The sequence below is a fragment of the Apteryx mantelli genome, chromosome 1 (genome assembly GCF_036417845.1).
Source record: "Apteryx mantelli isolate bAptMan1 chromosome 1, bAptMan1.hap1, whole genome shotgun sequence".
Lineage (NCBI taxonomy): Eukaryota > Metazoa > Chordata > Aves > Apterygiformes > Apterygidae > Apteryx > Apteryx mantelli.
Window position 1 is genome coordinate 197,278,403 of NC_089978.1, and position 21,005 is coordinate 197,299,407.

General features: G+C 37.3%; 1 protein-coding gene across 1 annotated transcript in view; it reads right to left on the reverse strand.

The window, feature by feature from the left end:
* CADPS2 (calcium dependent secretion activator 2) overlaps positions 1 to 21,005 on the reverse strand; it is a 337,763-nt gene that overhangs the window by 38,784 nt on the left and 277,974 nt on the right. The window contains exons 22-26 of the mRNA XM_067289963.1: positions 16,787 to 16,928; positions 16,538 to 16,657; positions 8,196 to 8,351; positions 4,575 to 4,722; positions 3,560 to 3,574 (exon numbers count right to left, since the gene is read on the reverse strand). Of these exons, the coding sequence (XP_067146064.1) occupies positions 3,560 to 3,574; positions 4,575 to 4,722; positions 8,196 to 8,351; positions 16,538 to 16,657; positions 16,787 to 16,928 (581 nt within the window). The remainder of the gene's footprint in view (positions 1 to 3,559; positions 3,575 to 4,574; positions 4,723 to 8,195; positions 8,352 to 16,537; positions 16,658 to 16,786; positions 16,929 to 21,005) is intronic.

Consider the following 21,005-nt stretch of genomic DNA (forward strand, 5'->3'; position numbering starts at 1 on the left):
ATCAGTGTCTGTAGGAGGCTACCTTTTCTGCTTCTGCCAACCTTGTTCTCTGAAAGGCAGACAAGTCCACACACATCTATGGAGAGCTGTGCCTCTACACTCCTCTGCTGGCTGATGTGGTCACAGTCCACGTGGGGTCTGAATCTAGACAACTCAGCTCCCACAGAAAAATGATATGAATGCACCTTGTAGAGTCTTTCAGCATGATCCCAAAGCCCCCTGAAGAAGATAATCCAGAATGTGTCTCTGCCTCTCCAATTGCTCTTGAGTGCCTCCCAGTAAAGTAACAGCTGCAGCTATAGGAGTTACATGGGAGAAAACTATGCTTAGTGGCAAAGTGTGTCATGGGATGTAAACAAAGTGGGCTTTCTTTTGAGGACCATCTAGTAGGTCTTCCAGATATGGCTCCCTGCTCCTAGAAATTGCCCCAAGATCATTATTTGGAAGGAGACAAACTATTTTAATGCATGCAGACGCTTGTGTTTTTGGGTGACAGTGGGATTTTGTTCCTAAATCCTGTGGTGATCTGTTAAGACCTGTAAATTGTTTGATTTGACAATATATTCCATTTTCTTTTCTATTCTATCTCACTGTGTCCTAATACTTGATTTGTTTTTTTCCTAATGATTAAAAAAAAAAAACTTTTAAAGCTATCTTCTTTTGTTTGTTTTAAGGTTGGATGGCTGTGAACATAAAAAGCACACAACCATCTGAACTGAAACTGCTATTGTCAACATATAACAATATTATGTGTATGTTAAATTGTTTCTGCCCTTTTGGTATCAAATCACCTATAATTCTCTCCTACTTATGCAGTTAAATGAAATTCTTCTTCAAATTTTATGAACCAAAATAGCTCTAGAACCAAAGTTCATCGAATTAAAGCCCACTTCTCCCTAAACGTTTCTATAAATATACACAGCATTGGCTTCATAAATTTATACATTCCACTGAAATAGCACATCAGTCATTTTCCCCCAAACTGAGAAATAATTTTCCCTTTATGACCATGATAGGGTACTGAGAAGCTGTAATTCTGAAACAATCAAAATAGCTTTTTCTTCTATATACATTCTGCTATGAAGCATTCAACAGTATAGATAAATGGGATTTACTCTGTTCATACTATTCTGGCTACACAGAAAAATAAATAAGGTCTTCTCTTTTGCTCATGTCTAACTACTTTTCAACCTAAGCGGCCCCAGCAATGTTTTCTATTTGATTCTTGCCTAGTATTCTCAAGAGCATCAATGTTGCCAGACTACTGCAGCATCTAGATTATAAAGTTTTAAGTTAATAGGTTTTAAATTGTTTGTCTCAAGTAACAAAACCTATTAAAGCTCCCCAGATCTTTGAATGACTGAATGTTGCATGACAGAAAAAGTTTCTCTTACTGCTGCCACTCATTTGACTCAGAACACATGGACTGTAGAGGAATAGTACTTCTTGGTTTCTGGTTCAGGAAGGAAAGAAAGGAAGGGATGCTTTTCAGCATATAACAACAAAAGATTACATAGACTGAATCTAAGAAGTCAGACAGACAACCATTTGAGAAATAGCAGCAAATTGTAGGTTACTCAGTAGTCTTGTACTCCTCCCCTATACTCCATGAATTGCCATTCTAGTGGTATATGAAGCAAGCAGCTGGCACCAATAGTTAGTCTGAAATCTGCAGAATAGATAAGGCTATTCTCACCTAGATATGCTTCTCAAACCCTCCCAGAGCAACTGCCAACCAATGTAGATGGCATCCAGCCAGCTGAGTTATGAGTTAAACACAATGTAATGATTAAGCCTGTATCCCAGTCAGGCCACTTCTCTTAAGTTTTAAGAGGATATGCAAAAAAGGCAGGCTGCAAAGCCTTTCTCAATGACAGACTTCATGATTCTTGATGAGAGTGGATTCAACTGGAAGACATCTGGAAGAATGGTGACCACTGTATGAAGTAACACAGGAAAACCACAGGATTCTGGATCAAATTTAATCTCGGAACTCAAGGCACTATTATTACTTACTATGAGCAGAATGCCCTAATTACATGTTAAGTAAGAACTCCCTCCTATCTGACAACACAGAGTGAAAACGTTCACATCTGACTCTACTTGAAGAAATCATATGACTCCCTAGAGCTCTGTATAGGACATGAAAAGATCATGCTGTCTTCAAGGAGATGTTTGCAACTAACCCTCTAATTAAATAATACCTTTGGTATCTTGCAGAATAAGCTCTAGAAATTGTCAGATGTATATTAAGTGTTGAGTTTTTGTGTGAATGAACAGCTCTTTTAAATTTTTTTACTCAGGTCTTAAGCAATGCTTTTCTTGATTGGCATAAAAGATTATGCAGGAAACTGAAAGGAAGACGAACGAGGAAAAAGGAAAGAAAGGTAATACGGGAAAGGTATTGTGACCAAGTGGCCAGGTAGGATTCATTGGAAATATCAGAACCCCTATAAAGGGGCTAGAGATGCAACTGATGATGTTACGAGATGTTCTTCTGCCTTCTTTGACAGACAAGGATGATTCCAGAACTAAAAGTCATTGTCAAGAGTTTCAAACAGTTGTGATACTACGTACAAGTAACTGAAAAGCCTATTGTGTCTTACTCTTCCAAAAAAGCCTTGATAATGATGATAATCAGAAGACAATAATTCAAAGTTCACGAGAAAGAAGTAAGTTTCCACATTATCTGATCATTTCTGATATGTGAAAAATCTGAGAACCCTGTGGCTTATCAGATGGATTGGGATGAAGTTGAATTTGGGGATTTTGAAAGATGTATTTCATCACAGATATGTTAAGTTTCGCAGCTCTTGCACTGAAAAGAAGCACAGGAAGCATTGGGTGTCATGGTCAGACCCAACAGGGAATAAGGGCTCTAATTCTGTTTTAGTAATGTGAAGAGTGAATGAAGGGGCTTGAAAATCTAGAGAATGAACAGATTTCTGAAGAGGATCTGGTGGCAGTCTGCAGTCCAAAAGGTAACTGGAAATGCCAAACTTTAGCTCTGAGGGGGACTGGCTGACAATGCAGAAGGCATCTGTCAGAACAGGAGAGAGGAACAGCATGTCTGTGGAGAACAGGACTATGCCATCTGTCTGCAGGTCTCTATGAAGGTACTGGTATTGCTTTTCCCTTAAGAAGGGTGTGCATGTGCATCTTCGCGGGTTATTGCTCAGGCACTAAGTAAAAGATGAAGTTGCAACATCAGCCTAAGGTGAAGTTGCTCATTGTGGCTTACTTCTGATGAGCCTGAAGCAAGTTGTTTGTTGTTATTGTGCTTCACTGAGAGGTGAAAAGGTCAAAAAGTAAGGCAAGACATTGTGTCTGAAGAGCAGAAGAGTGAAGAATTCTTCTGGACCCACCCTAAGAGGATGAATGGGGAAAGAACAATTTAGAAGCTGATCACCAGTGTCTAGCAAGGGCAGTCTGTAAAGGAATTCCTAGAGCTAGCTTACCAAATTAGCAAGAAAAGCAATACACCATTCTAAAATAAACAATAGCAGTTAATAACCACAGAAAAAAAATGTAGGTAAAAAAACAATGAAAGGATACTTACCCACTGACTAGCAAACTGGTTGATGCCATGGAAAACCAAAAGGAAAAATAGAGATGACAGGGCAGAACAGGAAAATGATGAATATCTCATTAAAATGGAAAAAAAAAAAAAGAAAACAATTACATTGAATACACTAATTTAAAAAGATGAGTCAATAAAATGAAGAGCACAGTACAGAAACGGAAAATCAACAGAAACAATATGACCAAAAAATGTAAAAGTGAAACTGTCCAAAACAGACATACATTTTTGTTGACAAATTTTGACAATTCTTTACCTTTTCTCCAAAACCAAACAGAACAAAATTGCACTGCTAATGTATTACCACTGCAAGAGCAGTTTTAATTTTACGCTGGTAATCTCACCAGTCCACATAGTTAATCCTTTTTCACTTCACAGATTATTCCTGCCATGGAACAACATGTGAAGGGGAGTAGTCAGCGAAATCTTTATATCCTTCAAAAAAACCCACATCAGTGCTCCGCTGTGAAGAATCTACAGCCCTGTCAGTAGACTACTGCCAAAATGGTCTCTGTCCTGGGAGACCAAATAAAAAATCTCATTAAATTACCTGATTATTTCTTTCCTCAATTTATGATATTTTCAGCATGCACAAATGCCAGGCATATGAGCAAATTAAAAACAAATCTTACCCAGTTAAAATATAGCTGCAAAGGACAATCTTTTGGCTTTATTTTACTATTATGAAACAGTCCTGAAGTGGGCTGATCCTCTGCTGTAACCCAAGAGAAATTCCTGGAGAGACTGTGAGCCAAGAAATCGTCTGCATGTTCTACAGATGCACAAGTAAAAGCAGCTAAATCACAGAAGCCCTCTGTGTCTGAGGGGTTATGTTTTGAGTGATGCTTCTAGCAAGCAGTCTAGGCACACTCCCTGAACAGAGCTACACGACACATTTCAGCAAGTTTGAAATTAATCTGCTAAGGACTGTCTGCAGTATGAGATATTTCAGATTAACTGAACACAGAAATTAAACATACAAAATTCCACTTACCTCTTGCCCTGCATCCAGAATACAGAGCTTAGCTGTCTGTTTTTTGGCATCAACTAAGACATTAAACATTGTGCACAGAGAAGAAGGAATACGCAGGTCTGTTGATTTGTTCGTCTTTTGCAGCTTCAGTTCAAATGCAATTCTTGTTCTGTTTATTAAGACAAAAATTCATGACATGAATAATTCTCTGATAATTTTGAAGAACGGGTGTATAAATTCATAAACCTTACTAAACTTGTTGACTTAACAATATACATGGACATGAGAAGATTTTAGAAACACAATTCTGTAAGTGCAGAATATTCACACATTCAATAGGCAATTGTTTGGTGGTAATTTCAAGGTTCCACACCGCTTTAGCTAAGTTGAATAATAAAGATTTTATCTTTTTGCCTACTAGATAACAACATACTTTCTTGTATGACAACTATGAACAATGTTAAACAATGAAATTTTTTGACTCTTCTATGTTAAAATGCAGTATCTCATTTATTGTAACAAGTACTCGCTTGTGAGAAAAATAGCTCAAAAAATTCTTCTAGCTTTAAAAGAAAAGGCGATTTTACTGAAAAAAAAAGAGTTAAATATTATTAAACAACGATTACTATTTCTATTGAACCATAAGATATATCTTGAGATAGATAATACACAAAACCTATTTTCTTCTCACATCAGTATAAATAAGTAGCAATGTTACTGAAATAAACGGAGACTAAATTTGGTAATAGTTCAGAATACATAAGTATAAAAATAACATTTTATTTCCATCCTTATTTTAAAATGTGGGTACCAGAAATTTACACAGTATTTAACAAGATGGGAACAGAAGCATCCTATTTCCATTTTAAAATGTCTTCTAGATCATATTAGGATCACAATAAGAGTTATGACAGAATAGGTTTCCATAATTCTTTTCTAAGTTGCTACTGTCTAATACAATCCATCCTATGGTTATAATTTACCTTCTTTGCTACCTGACACACTTTGTTTTTGACAACCTTAAGACATACTTCATGTATTAACACTAGTATGTTAGGTATTAACAGTAAAATATTAATAGATTTTATATATTAACATTAACATATCAGGATTGAGATCACAGACCAAAAACTGATCCAGAAGGAATCCTTTTTGTAATGCCTCTATGTTAATAACTCTATTCTCTGCTGCTGGTTGTGATCCTGGAAGTTAGCCATTTTAACCTATTATTTTGTGTGTGCCATTACAATCCACATAATCAAATCTGTATGGTACAAAGTATTAGATAATGATAACACGTGACATTAGGTTCATCACCTTGGAGAAATCCAAGTATATTATATTCATACAGTTGCCTTTTTCAAATTAGCATGTAATTATCTTGAAAAAGACAAAAGATTCATTTTAAAAGATGCACTTTTCAATAAATTATTCTAACTAGTAATAATTGTGTATATCTTTACATTTTAATCTTGTTGATAGAGACCCAAACCAAAGATTTCTTTTTTTTTTCCATGTCTGAAGTCACTATAATCAATATATTCCAGTTTTAATCTTTTTACCCTTTTTAAGACTGAGATTACATAGGCAGTCTTCTAGTTTTTTGATATTTTGACTTTTTTTAAGATTTGTTAGATATTTGTAGTTGACAGAGCTCCTATGCCAACTTCTTCAAGACAGCTGGATGTATGCTTACATGACTGATGTGGAGATCTTTAATTTTAATAGCTATTGTCTCATACCTTCCTTAGCTACAGATCTTAAACTTTTATTCCACTCCCTGTAACACGTGGGATAGATCTTGATTCTGAAATCAAACAGAAATGTCTGTGGAATTCTGCCTTTTTTTCACAATTTCATCACTGTAGCCCTACCATATGCTAAGCCTAAGGGTCTTTTTGGTTCTACTATGTTTAAAAGAAAATAAGAACATACTATGTTACCAGATTTAGCCTTACTGGACATTAACAGTTATTGTTTCTTTAGCTTCCTTTATCAACTATCTATATTTTCTAATTGACTCTATTTAATAGCTTAAAACCCTTCTTTTTTCACAGAATCACAGAATGGTTGAGGTTGGAAGGGACCTCTGGAGATCGTCTAGTCCAACCCCCTTGCTCAAGCAGGGTCATCTAACACATGTTGCCCAGGACCCTATCCAGATGGCTTTTGAATATCTCTGAGAATGGAGACTCCACAACCTCCCTGGGCAACCTGTTCCAGAGCTCTGTCACCTTCACAGTGAAGAAGTTTTTCCTCATGTTCAGATGGAACTTCCGGTGTTTCAGTTTGTGCCCGTTGCCTCGCGTCCTGTCGCTGGGCACCACTGAAAAGAGTCTGGCCTCATTCTCCTTACACCCTCCCTTCAGATACTTGTACACATTGATAAGATCCCCCCTCAGTCTTTTCTTCTCCAGGCTGAACAGGCCCAGCTCTCTCAGCCTTTCCTCATATGAGAGATGTTCCAGTCCCTTAATCATCTTCGTAGCCCTTCGCTGGACTCGCTCTAGTAGCTCCATGTCTCTCTTGTTCTGGGGAGCCCAGCACTGGACACAGCACTCCAGGTGTAGCCTCACCAGGGATGAGGAGAGAGGAATGATCACCTCCCTTGACCTGCTGGTGGCATTGTTCCTGATGCAGCCCAGTATGGCCTTTTTTGCTGAGGGCACATTGCTGGCTCATGGTCAATTTGCCCACCAGGACTCCGAGGTCCTTCTCTGCAGAGCTACTTTTCAGAAGGTCAGTCCCCAGCCTATACTGCTTCCTCCCAGCCCCCTTTCTTTTATTTTTTTTAATTAGCGTTTTTATCTGTCCAAACTAGTTTTTCTCTGCGTGTAGGATCATGGCTTCTGAGGCACCTAACAGGAAATCTTTGTAAAGTTTCTAGACATATATACATATACCTATACATACATACATACATACATATATATAGTTTCCCTAAACGCAAAGATATGTACTGAAACTGATGGCAGAGATCCTTCTGTATCGCCTGCGCTTAATTTGCAAGAATATACCCATAATTATAAGATTCAGCTTAAGAAAAATGCAATACTATGTTTTCTGTACATTCTATATTTTCCAGAAGCTTAGTGATATCAAACTTAGTTTCAGTTGGATGACTTACAGATACTCTTCTTTTGTTTATTGCATAAACGCAGAAATGCTATATATTCTTTAGTTTGTAACATCTTTCTTAGAGATAGTACTCTAAAATAATGGTAAATAATTTAATATTATTAATTGAAAATAAAAAATAATGCAGTAATAGAGAAGTGAAACGTATAAAAAGAAAAGGATATTTTTAGCAGAATTCTGAGATTTGTTAATATTTGCTACAAATATGGAATAGAAAAAAGCTTTGATTTATTGACTTCCAAGGGACAGTTCATGACATATGTGGAAGTTCTCCTTGGTATTTCCTGGATATTGCTAAATTGTTGATTGCCAGAAGCTTGGAAACTCACATGTCATGATTTCTTTATTTTTGTCCTGATTCTTATGGTCTTTCCTTATGCATCCTCTACTGACCATTGCAGGAAACAGGATTCTGATATAGATGCATCTCTATGAGCCAATATGGTGGTTACTATGTTAATTGTCCAATCTCTCCCAACTTTCAACTGATCATTTCAACTATACCTCTTGACGCAGGCTTCTATCATGTCAGTGGCCATGAGTTTAAGTCTTTGCTCTAAATGGTGGGCAAATTCTGGTTCTGGCCAGTGAAGGTCAAAAACAAACATCTGCAGAGCATCCAGTTTCCAAAAAAGATCTTCTGATGTAGCTGAGCCATTGCTGTAAGAAACAAAACAAAACAAAATCCCCAAGAAACAGATGATAAATGTATGGATGTCTATCCCAGCCCCCACAGAATTATTCAGGGGAATAAGATTTCCTTATTGCCCCATCTTCCTCCTTTACTTCACTGTATCTCATAGCACAGTTGCTCTTATTTCAAGAACGTGAACATGGTCATGGAAAATTTACACTGGGGTGAAAGAAATAAAGTTTTCTCACCTGTTAGCTGAGAAGTATGACAGGTTAGGGAGGAAGGTGGGATGACAAGGAACATGGAAAAATGAAGTAGCTCAAATTTCAAATTCAGACAGAAAAATAATAACTGAAGGAATATTAATTAGTAAGAACCTTTTCCAAAACAGTGAACATTTTCCATATATATTTGCTTGCCGTCATAAGTCAGTTAGATAAACCTACCAAGGAAATGAGGATGCTAGTAGTAATATTGTGAAAGAGATATCCAGACAAATAATCTCTTGATAAATGCTCATTAATTCTAACTGAGGGAATAACATCATATCCCAGTGGAAAACGAGAACAGACATTATTTCAAAGAAATCTGTACACAAGCAAAATGGGGGATTCATATGGCTCTATATCATCTCATGTTATCCACACAGTTTCAAAGTTGCTCTTCCACTCTGACCCAAGTGATAAATTTTAAGATGCTTGTTTGTGATAAGGCACAACAACTTGGGGCTAATCTTAACAATAACTACAGTTATGCTTCCACTGTAAATATGGATTAAGTATATTCGCATGACATGTATTTTGAAGCCTGGGTTATTGTGCCGCATCACACTCTTCCGCACAGCATTCCAGCATGTTAGTGCTCTGTAGAAACACAAGCAATAAAAACTCAGCTTGGCAGTCTCCATTCCGATTCAAATAGCTTACATATGTCACAACTGCCATTTTCTTTCTTCTACCTCACGACAAAAGAATATAATTATCAAAGTGTTAAGTGACTATAGCTCTCATGGAAGGAATCAGTGAGCGCTGAGCGTGCTCCAGACACAGCAACGTCAGATTAAAAAAAAGCCAAATAACCAAAACCCAGAAAGGACCTATAATATCAGACTGACTAATCCACATCCTCAAACATAGTAGCACTAACACCAGTTTGCACCAGGTTAGCCATGCCAGTGATAAAGTGAAGCAAAAGCTGAAGCATACCACTTATTCAGGGCTCTGCAGAGGCAGCATGGATGCAGCAGGAGCACTGCTTTGGTCTTACAGCACCCCACCATTTTCCAGACTCACACAGATGCCTCCTTTCCCCTCTACCTTAGTGCTGCTACTACCTCCAAGTCATTGCTGTCTTCTGCAACGCTGTCTCAGTGCTGCAAAGGCCACAATGCCAGGTACAGGTGAGCCAGCAAGGACTGAGTAACGGGTGAGAAGCTGAGAGCAATAAGTTTCTCTACCTGAGAGAAACATTGGGTGCCTCTGCCCAACGGTGATTTCTACTTTGGTTTTAAATGGCACTTGTTTTAATGTCTTCACTATACATAGGAGAATCTTCCACAATTTAACAGAGACCTTTTCCATGTCATGCTTATTTTTCCCACTTATTTTAAACCATAATTCTTAACTTTGCACAGTATTGTACCCCTGAAATAAAACAGCAGAAACCAGAAAAAGGCCCATGAGACTACTAGGATTACAACTTGCATAGGGACATTACCTGTTAAGGTTACAGTTGAACAGAAAACACTTCTATATGCTGCTAAGTTTAATTAAAAATATGAATAAAGAACCACTAAAACTCCCCAACAAGTTTATAGTTCTATAAGATTGTTTCTGAAGCTATATGATAACCAGATATTGAGGATTTCTTTATATCTGCTATGTACACTGGCAGTGACTGAAGTTGCAGATGCTACATTACACACAATATTTGATTCTAAAATGACTAAGACAATTTATATGAGGGATAGGGTAAAAGATGAAGACAAAATATATAGTGACAGCAATGGGGACAATATACAGAATCTTTCTCTCTATATTACAGTTGATAACACATATTTTCTAGAAGACAAAATATGCTTTCTTAAGAAACAGAATTACCATTTTTCATTATCAGATTGTACAATTTAACCATTTTTTCTTCTTTAATACTTTTTTCTTTTAGCCTAATGGAATTCCAAATGAAATTCTTTAAGACTCAGAAGGACTCATGTGCTCTCAATAACCTCAATGTATTCTTATGCACGTTCGCTCCTTGGTAGCCACTTAATTTGGTTTCATTATACTACCAAATAACGGTTCACAATTATAATAAACGTAATAATAGACACAGGTTCATGAAACACTATTCATTCTCTGAGAAACACTAATTCATTCATTCTCTTTTCATATGATTTTGAGGTCCCATTCTTCAATTTTTTATTCAGCATTGTCCAATGACATTTGAATTTGACTAATGTATTATCCTACTAAGATGAGGAAGGAAAATAACCTACTACGACAGAACGAAACTGTCCCTAGATCACACATCTAGGCATAAATGTCTAATTTGTTTGTTAATTGCTGCAAAAAATTGAGATTTCAATCAGCTTGCTACTGTTATTTGTACCAGATACTTGCTTTATTTGGACTTTTGGATTTTTCTGGCTCTTATCCAGCAAAAGCATTAGAAATAATGCTAATCTTCAGCACATACATCAATACCCTGAAGCAGTTCTCCAGTCAGTAGATTTGCTTTCCCTACTACGACTTGGTTATGTCACTTCAGTGTTTAGTACTGTATAAATGTAACACGAAGAAGAGCCAGATTCAGATTTTACACTTTACTGATCTTACTCTGAGGACACCTGTGATGAAAGACTGCTTCCACTGCATGGGAATACAGCCTCTCTGGCAGGAGGAGCGTACCACCAAAGCATCTGAATCTATGTGCATTATTGCAGAACCGTTTTTTGTTGACTGGACAAATCCGTTGTTGGTGAAAAGCTTTTATTTGAACAAATATGGTACAGCTATTCAGTCTAATGAATAGAATAATACCACTCTACCAGGAAATCAAACTGCTAATTTTTGTTATTGCTACAGTCAATATAATTGTTTATATTTTTAAAATTAAGCATGAACTCAAGTGTTTTGCTGGTCAACACTTAAGCTTTGAGTATTATTTTTTTGTGCAAAAGCTACTGTCTAGTTGTCTACTCTTTTTTTTAGAGTAGAGTATCATGGCAATAGGAGAATGTCACCAATGATCAAAAAAGGCAAATATTATGCCCATCCTCAATTTTTTTACTACAATTTAACAGCATAGTTGTTCATGCTTTGCCTGGGAGATTGTAACAGATGATCTCCACAGGTCCATTTCAGCTTAAATTATCTATGACATTTTGCCTTTGATATACCAAACAGTGAAAAAGGTCTCCAAGACATTATGTTTCTCCAAGACTCTGAAGACTAAAAAAACTAGGAGCTGCATGCAGTCTCTTAAGCACCTACTGACAGCTGAGAGACATAGCTTTCTACTAGGTTTGCCAGCTACCTAAGCAGCAATAATTAGTTAAGCAGTCAACTAATAAAGAACACTGGCTGCAAGGTCAGCACACACTTGACTCCAGGGTAGATGCAGAATACGTCATTTCTTGCCTAGTTGCCACACTCCATAGAGAAAATGAAAATATAGGAGAAATATTAAATATCTAAGGACATTCTGAATCAATCACAAGATCCAAAATCATTGGTCTGTCCACTCCTGTAGAATTTACCAAGAGCAATGATGGTGATTTTATAAATTACTGCAGTTGTGTTTTTTAAGATGAGTACTGAATTATTATCCATTAGTGTTTTGTGAGGAGTGTTTTCAAAACATAGGGCATCAGCTCTATTTCCTTTGACAGCCTCCAGCCTGTGAGCTCTAGCTCTACATCCTTTATGCATATGTATATTCATTGCTCAGAGGGACAATTGAGAATTTTTTAAACAGAAAATGATTCTCAATTATTATAGTCAATGGTGCTTGCCACAACTCTTCATTCTCCACCAGCGAATGGAGGAAATGATGAAACAGAACTGTGGTGAGAACTTGTGTATGATCCCTTTAAAATGTTAGGAGAAGTATTACCTCACACTTTCCTCCTGTTTAGTTCAAGACTAGGCAACTTGAGGCTCAAGTAACCAAAACATGTTCCTTGATTCTTGTTTCTTTCTACATGAAAGTATTTTTGGAAGAAAGAAATTTGGCCCATAATAACAAATTATCCTCCAGAAAGCTAAACAGGAGCGAGCTATACCTGCCTTGAAGTCAAAACACTTTTCCACAGAAAATAGACAACTTCAGCATTTTCACAACTCTATCAGTCCTATGGCTATACCTTTAACTACCCATCCTTAACACAAACCTCATTCCCCTTCTACTTTATTGCCAGCAAGCACCATGGCAGGAACATATGTAGCACTACAGACACAGCCCCTGAAAACTGTGCTGAAATGTGGCCTACTGATATATTCAGCATGCACAGGCACACAGAGAGGTCCGGCAAGAGAACTCAGACATATTCAGACCAGATCCCTTCATATCACAAATAGAAAACAGCGACCGCTCCAACCAGTCCCTCTGTAGCTCAGTATAGCTGAAAGAATATAGCTGACACATTTCCTTTGGTTGCTGCTATTTCCGGGTGAGAAAGACCGAACTGTGCCTGTGAGAGCATGTATCTTATCACGTGTTTTCCTAGCCTTGAGTTTGGCTGAACTTAATGTACTACAGTGGTAGACAACCTCAGGTCTGCATTTACAATATTTTTGGTTAGTGAATTTATCTCATGTCTGTACTGAAAATAATAATATATAAATGAAACCATAAATAATTACAATCACCCACAAATCCAATTTAATCCGGGTCCAAAAGAGGCAGAGAAATGAAATTTAAAATATGAAATGAAAATATGAAACAAGTGCAGTTTAAAATAATACATTTGAAGTAATGAATAATTAAGAAAAATCTCATTCTGGCTGATTAAGAGCTTTTACACAATATTCAAGCTTTTTTATCCTGTCACTATGTTGTATTTAGCCAAAGGTAGTTACAATTCACAAGGCTCTGTATGTCTAGCCAAGGTGTCCTCTGAGTTGTCCTCTCCTGAGACCAATCAAGAAAAACAGACTACTACACATAGCACTTTCCCCTTTTAATATCTCCCTTTCCAATGCCCAATAATAAAAGGTTAAGCAAAAACAACTGAAAATGAGGTAATGATCTTCCTAAGTGCTGTTATAAAGAGTATATGATTACTGATCCAAAACATGTGATCAAGGAAAAAAATATAAATAGTAACAGTTAATTAAAAAGTATACACAATATTCTCTAGTAATGTTCAAAAGAATTGGAGTGACTTTTAAGTGATAGCAAAGAAAATCTATTTTAAAATTTATCAATAAAGCACACAAAGAAAAGCTTAACTGCTTAACTTTTCAGCTCTTTCAGTAAAAACTACTAGGTTGGCACTTAACAGCTCTGCTGAACAGGAATGGGCTTAAATATGAACTTAAGAGTTTCTTTGAACAGAGACTCATACAGAGAGTCCATTCTGAAGCTTGTATGTTAGTGAAGTTTAGAGAATATGAAAACTCTTCCTGTTACACTGAAAATAGACATAGGTAGGACTTGGCATTCTTAGTAAACATGTGAATGTAACTCAATTGACTCATAGACTATTTTCTCTCAGTCTTTTTGCCTGTAAACTCTTCATTGTGTAATTCAAATTGAAAATGATTAACTGGCCCAAATCATCACTTTTAAAGAGGAAGAGGGAAATCCAACACAACTCAGTGATGTACTTAGTCATCTTCTTGTCAGAGCTTCAGCCGTGTGGCCTAGACCCATGGAGCACCATGAAATGGGAGAGAAAGACTTGATGGAGTCAGTGGAGAACAGGAGGTACCTGCAACAACTGAAAAAGGAGAGCCCAGGCTCTGAAATTTAGGTGCTTACTCTCTCCCTCCGTTGACTCTATGCACAGTCTATCAGTCTATTTAAGGTTCATCACACTGACAGGAAAAATCAACAGGAAACACTGGGGGTTGCTAAACAGGCACTGGAACTCAGGTTTTTGGTTACTCTCCATTGGAATATTTAACTGGAAAGAGGAAGTTTTGTTTTTCCTGAAAAGGATGGCATGGAGCCAGGGGGAAATAAGACCCTACTCCTTTCATGTAGCATAGGGAGTGAGGGCAAACTCCTTCCTCCCCTGGAAGCTAACACTGTAACCAGCAGCAAAGAGGAAAATCATTGGGAAGGAGAATAATTGGCTTCCAGCACCTTGATTCCAACTGGTTTTATTTTTTTGATCCAAATGAAACACATCCCCATTCCTAGAAGGTATTTTGACTTTCAGTAGAATTTAGGACAACTGATTCTTAAAATACTACCTGAATTCCACAGTATTTGATAGGATAACATTATACTACCTATAATTTTGAGAGTAAACTTATACACATTTCATAAAACACAACTTCAAAGCTCCACATTTGGGGGAAAAAATGTGAAAAGGAGCTTACAATGCAGCCAGTACCCTGGCAGACCTCTTTTCCCAGAATGTTGTGTGGCATGGCTGGGGGCAGATGCCTCCTAAAGGGAATGGTCTTAAGAGGCCACACTGAAGACACCATGCCCGCTATGCAAGGTGCTCCTCCCCACTTTGAGAAGAAGCAGAACAATAGCTACTGCTGGCAAGCATTTACCGGGAGCAGCTCAGTGAACCTCAGTGTTCACTGAATGCTTTGAAAATCTGATTAGTTTTAGGAGGCAATTCATATTTTGCCATACGCACAGTGTACCTTGATGCCAGAAGACATGGAAGGGGGATGAGCTGATGACTGAATTTCACTATACTCACATTTTTTTTGTCAATACAATCTAGGAATACCACTTGCAACACCAGTCCTTCATCTACCACTAAAATTCTCTAACTAGAATCCATATTTAGTATAAATCAATTATAAATTCAATATTATTAAACATACACATACTTTTAATACCTACAAGGTATTTTTAGTGTATAGGACTGCTAGAATTCAGATTGTTAGAAGACCACATCTAAGATTATAACAACTCTTAACTCTGAAACCTATCCTTTAAAAAAAAAGAGTGACCTTTGAAAGTATGTGAAAAACTAGACAGAAAGGAATTTGAGTAGCAAAAGACCAATTGTATTCAAAGCTGAAATGACTTGCATATGCACATCAGGAGAAACTTAGCATTATTATAGTAAAAGCAAAAGGTACAAAGCCAAGGTTTAGGAGGAATTTTGACAACTTAAGGGAATTAGCACAAAAACTACCATAACACTCAATGATCAAGTGACAGAAGTCTGGCTGAACACAAACTATCAACTCTCACAGTAATGGATCAAGGTTCACTTGTTAGGAATATTTAAGTCCATCATAAAACTAGAGAAGAAATTTTTTGGCTTGAAATCATATTATCAAGATTTCTATCTTGAATGTATGAATGTTTTCTGAAGTAATTTACATTCATCTTCCTCTAATACAATTTTAGCTAAAACATGGTTCTTATCGACTCTTCCTCTAATCTGTCATATAACTGTGGGATTATTCACACAGAGCATGGCATGTCTGCTCCACTTTCTTTTAGAAAAGGACACTGAATAGTTGGGGATAAAATAAAAAGAAATATATATTGTTTCAAGCAGACAAAGAAATGGATGAACTCCTTTCTGGGTACTCATTAACCTTTACTATTTCCCTGTAACATGGAGATTTAATCTCATGGCAATATTTGCAATCAACTGTTGAAATGATTTTCAGAACCAACTTGTATATACGAGTTAATTAAACCCATGCAAAACTATGATGGGCTGCCTTGCTTTACAAAACTGTGGTCTAAAATCAATTATTCTGCAGGTTCCCCACTGTTTATTAATTCAGAAGGGCAATTAAGTAGTTTAGGGTATTAAACATCATTCATACTGTAACAGACCTTTGCCAAGTTGATTTTGTAAGCTCTGAGGTTTAAGACTGCTACATTTTAATGCACTAAAAAGCACAACTCACTAACAGTCCATGCTTGGCTCACTCCCAAGAAACAATAATTTCCAGCTAAGAGATCATAAACACCATGCAATCCAAATACAGCTGCACAGAACACTAGCAAGGCCATGCAGAGCTGACACACAGTCAGAAGGTTATTGAAGAATACACACGTGGAGTCATATAAAGAAGTCATCCAGGTTGGTGTAGTAAAGCTAGGTATTTGTGGAAGATTAAGAGGCAAACTTGGAACTTTTGGAAGAGCTACATTAGGAAGACTGTTGGTGATGTTCCTGTGAAGAAATAAACAATGTAGGAATATAATAAAAAATAGAATATTTAGAGGACAACAGGGGAGAACACTTGATTAGACAGAAAGCTATAGGCAGGTGCTTTGTTCAGATCTTGCAGAAAGCACTTACTTGACAGGTTGCCATGACTCTTGTTCAAGACCTCTGTGAATCGACTGGGCAATCGATGATTCCATGAGATCAATGTAGCGGATGACCAAAGGAACAAAAATTTCTTGCAAGTGCTTGTGAAACTTCCCATTGCACAAGAACACTTTAAAAACAAACAAAATACAAATAAAAATGTCAGGGCTTTCCCTAATTTATTTTGCTATAGGCAAAAGTATGTCTTAAAATTTTTGTAACATTTTAAAAATGTGCAAAAACATTTTAAGAACCATTATAATATGATCCAGCCTGTGTAAGAAATACATTTCATAAACAACAAATGAAGTGCCTCATGAGGGCACTTCAGTACATGCTCAATGTCACTTCTATAAGAATTATCCACATATTTAATCACTTTGCAGAACCAGAACAGATTTACATGTCTTCTTAAAACTAAGAATGTACTTTGCTGAATCTGAACCTTAGCAGTTTTGTTCAATACTTAAGACACCAAACCAGAAACAAAAGAAAAAATAAGTAAACATTATGTGAATATCACTCAATTATTTTTATTCTCCTTATGATAAGAACAAAGATACAATAAAACATTCCAGCTTTACAGCTTTACAGTTGTGTGCAAAAATATAGAGATATACAGCCTTTCCTCCAGAGAGTTTACAGGAAAAAGGCAGCGTGTTGCATAGGAGTGATTGGGGAAGGAAGAAAGGTTCATCCAACTGCAGTGTGTCTTTTGAAGCTGGCAAAGTTCTGACTCTCTGCCCGTAGTTACACAGAGCATTAAATCTACTCTACAAAACTACTAATACAAAGCATGTCTTAGTATGCTTATGTACGTCCGTACATAAAGATCTCAAGAATCAAAACCTGGTCCTGCGAAAGACCTCCTGGCCAGAGATCCCCACCAGAAGAATCTTGGTTTTTCCCATCATGACACATGCACAAACTGCATCCAGATTCCCACCTTGAACAAAAGTACCTCCCAGGCATTCTGCATTCATATGAAACTCGGCTCCAGAAGCCGTACTTGCCTCTCCTCTGCCCTCTCATCTGCCTTGAAAAATTATAAAGGACTTGAATGTATAACAGACTTTTCCCTGGGCAACCTACTTTAGGTTACCCTGCCTGAGCAGGAGGGCTGGGCTACATGATCTCCAAAGGTATGGTCAACTGTTCTGTGATTCTGTGAACTCCCTGCTTCCCATCATGAATTTTGCTAATTCTCTTTGGTGTGCTTATTGGAGAACTGAAGAATTTTACTGTTACTGTAGCTCTATAACTATTTAAAGGAAGTCCTGAGAACTAGTTGCCAAAAGTGCAATAGTGAGATATTTTCACGCCTTTGGCAGTCCTCCTTTCATCCCATCCTTATTCTGATGCTTTAATTTTCCGTGTGCATTCCAGTGCGCTTCAGGCTTGGTTGCACTCACCCTTTTTGTCTCAAGCACTTGAGATGGAAAGACAGTGGTAGCAGTTGCTGTCCCTGAGGAAAAGGCATTTGTATTCTTGCCTGTATGACTCATGGATTCCCTGCCCTGCCACCCTACCCTTCCTGCATCCAGACTTCTTGCTTGACACGGATGGGTACCACGTCATTTTAAGGACACTTCCTCCTCTCCATAAGAAGAAAAGGCTGGACCATGGGGCTCAAAACCTTGGAATCCATCTGATAAAGCTATACATCCCTCTGGCTCCACCACTAGTACAACTACATATGTAATGGACAAAAATAATCTCTGTAACTCCCAGAAAATCCATTGTCTTCCATTCCTGAAGGATGCCCTCCACAGAGTGAACCTGGGAGAGATGGAGAGTGTGGGAAAAATGTGTCATTAAGTGTTTCAGTTCACTATTGCTACCTGCAGTTCCAGGAAATGCCTTTGTTGCTGAACGTCTGGACACTAATTTTGTTTTCTGAATACAACAATCTGAGGCTGAAAAATATTTTCTTCAAAACATCAATCTCCTTGCAGAGTGATAGGAAATTATGTATGAATCACTTAGTTACCTAAAAGACAAGATTGATGTGATCAGCTCTCTTTGTGTTTGTCCACCTGCCTCTCTCTTCCTAAGAAATTTGAAACTGCTAGCTAATTTCAACCATATTTGACAGAGAGACAGAGATCTCAGATATATGAAGTTTCATGAAAACAGGCAGCTAGGTAGCAAGGAGAGATTATTAGGGTTTCCACTGAGAAATGGCAGCAGCATAGGCTCATCTCTTATTAAACACTTGAGAATCCACCCTGGAGAGCACCTGGGAGAGCACCAATGAGTCCATTACAAACATGCTCCACTATTTACGCTGCTCATCGAACTACTTGTTAACTAGCTAGTTCTGGCATAATTATTTGTATATCAGATATTTGTATACCAGGCATTCAAAACAGTGTTACTTTTTTCTTACATTTATCTATCTTAAAATTACAGCATCTATGACCAATAATAATGAAGATTTGGATATTAACACAAAGGTGTGGAAGCCTGCCCACATGCTGTGTGTTTCATAGTAAACAGTTGATAATCATTGCTTCTGAGAAACAAAAGGTGGCTAGTATCAAGCTACATATTAGACTGATTTTTCAAGGCAACTTTGAGCTTAAAAACAACAGGAATACAGTGGTATCAATTAAATCAATATTGTTGCTTTATGGGGAATCAGTGCAGGACTGGCATTAATCAAGCAATCACAGTTACTTGAAGGGATGAGCTAGTAGTTTACTATTTTCTGAGGCACACTGCAGAAACACTCTGCTACAAGCTCTACTCAGGGAATTACTGTAATAAAGCCTCATGGGCAGGAGGGCAGTTCTTGTTATTCAGAAGTCAGATGAAATTTAAAGAAGTCACAGCCAATAAAAGCTGTTGCCACTTAAAAAACTAAATCATTTTCCTGGCACTCAGTCTTCGCAGGGAAATGAAGCTCTCAAAAATGTTGCCAAGATTCTTAATCTGACTATGCCTCCAAATAGATGCCTTCTGTAAGTGGGCACACACATGACTGATGAACAACTCAATGAGCAGTCTGTTTTCCCAGGGTTGAGGTCATGGCAGCTCTGATATACCCATCTTAGTCAAGGATTACTCCAGGGCAGGGAAAGAACTTGGAGCTGAGGGGTAAGTGATATAGCTGAGTATCATCAGCAGACTCATGGCACTCTACCCTGTGATTAGAATTGATCTTGCCAAAAGGTACCACCTGTGCATCAAAGCAGATGGGAAACAAGAGATCCTTGAGGAAATGCCACACTTCAAATCCTTCAACTACCACTTGTCTTCAAAGCTAGGTAGCTTAATTCTCCATTGTCTTGTCAATATAGACATCCCACATCCTCTTCATGAGACATCTCATATTCACACAAAAAACAACAAATTGAAAGCATACACCAGGGCAAAAAAAAAAAAAAAAAGTACTATGCATACTATATTAATGTGTATACAATAAGTTAAAGATGAAAGTTATTCAACTTATGCATATCAGGTTGCTGAAATATATTAAAACATGAGACAAAAAGACAGATAAAAAGTACAGTGTAACAATGCAGCACGGGAATGAAGTTTCTCTAAAGGCAAGAAAAGGAGCTACTGTGTTTATGTATATCAGAAGCTCTGGGGCTTGTTTTGTTCCTACTTATACTGGCATAGTTTAGGAGTTATTCTGGAGTCAATGTGCTAAGCTGTCCTCAAGAGCATCTGCAGAATCAAAGGAAAGGAAGAAATGACACGGGTTAACAGGAGTTTCTCTTCCACTGACCAAATTTGCTCTTTGGCAGACAGTCTGTAATTATCCTGCTCTCTGTAGGATTCTCTGAAAGGCCCCACTTGGATTTCCTGGCATATTTTTTTTAGTCGGTTTTATTGTGAAGTGTAGTAGAATAGTACATTAAAAAAAATAAAATCATAATTAAAGCCAGTAAAGTTCAAGAAGGAAATTTCCTCGGGATTTCCATATTCTATTTGTAGCAGTTGAAAAGCATTCAATAACCTGAAAAAAGAAAGTTGATTTTTCCATTCATTCATTTCTTGTTTAGAGGATATTCATCCACAAAGCATTTATTAATCTATTACTTTGCTCGCAAAATTTTCTGGCAAAAATTGCAAGTGTCTGAGCTTATATTCACATCAGTTTGTATTTTTACATACAAGAGATTTTTTAAAAATGAATTTTAGAGATGCATTATGTAGAAGCAAGCTGCAAATGTATTAAAGGAATAATAATTTATCT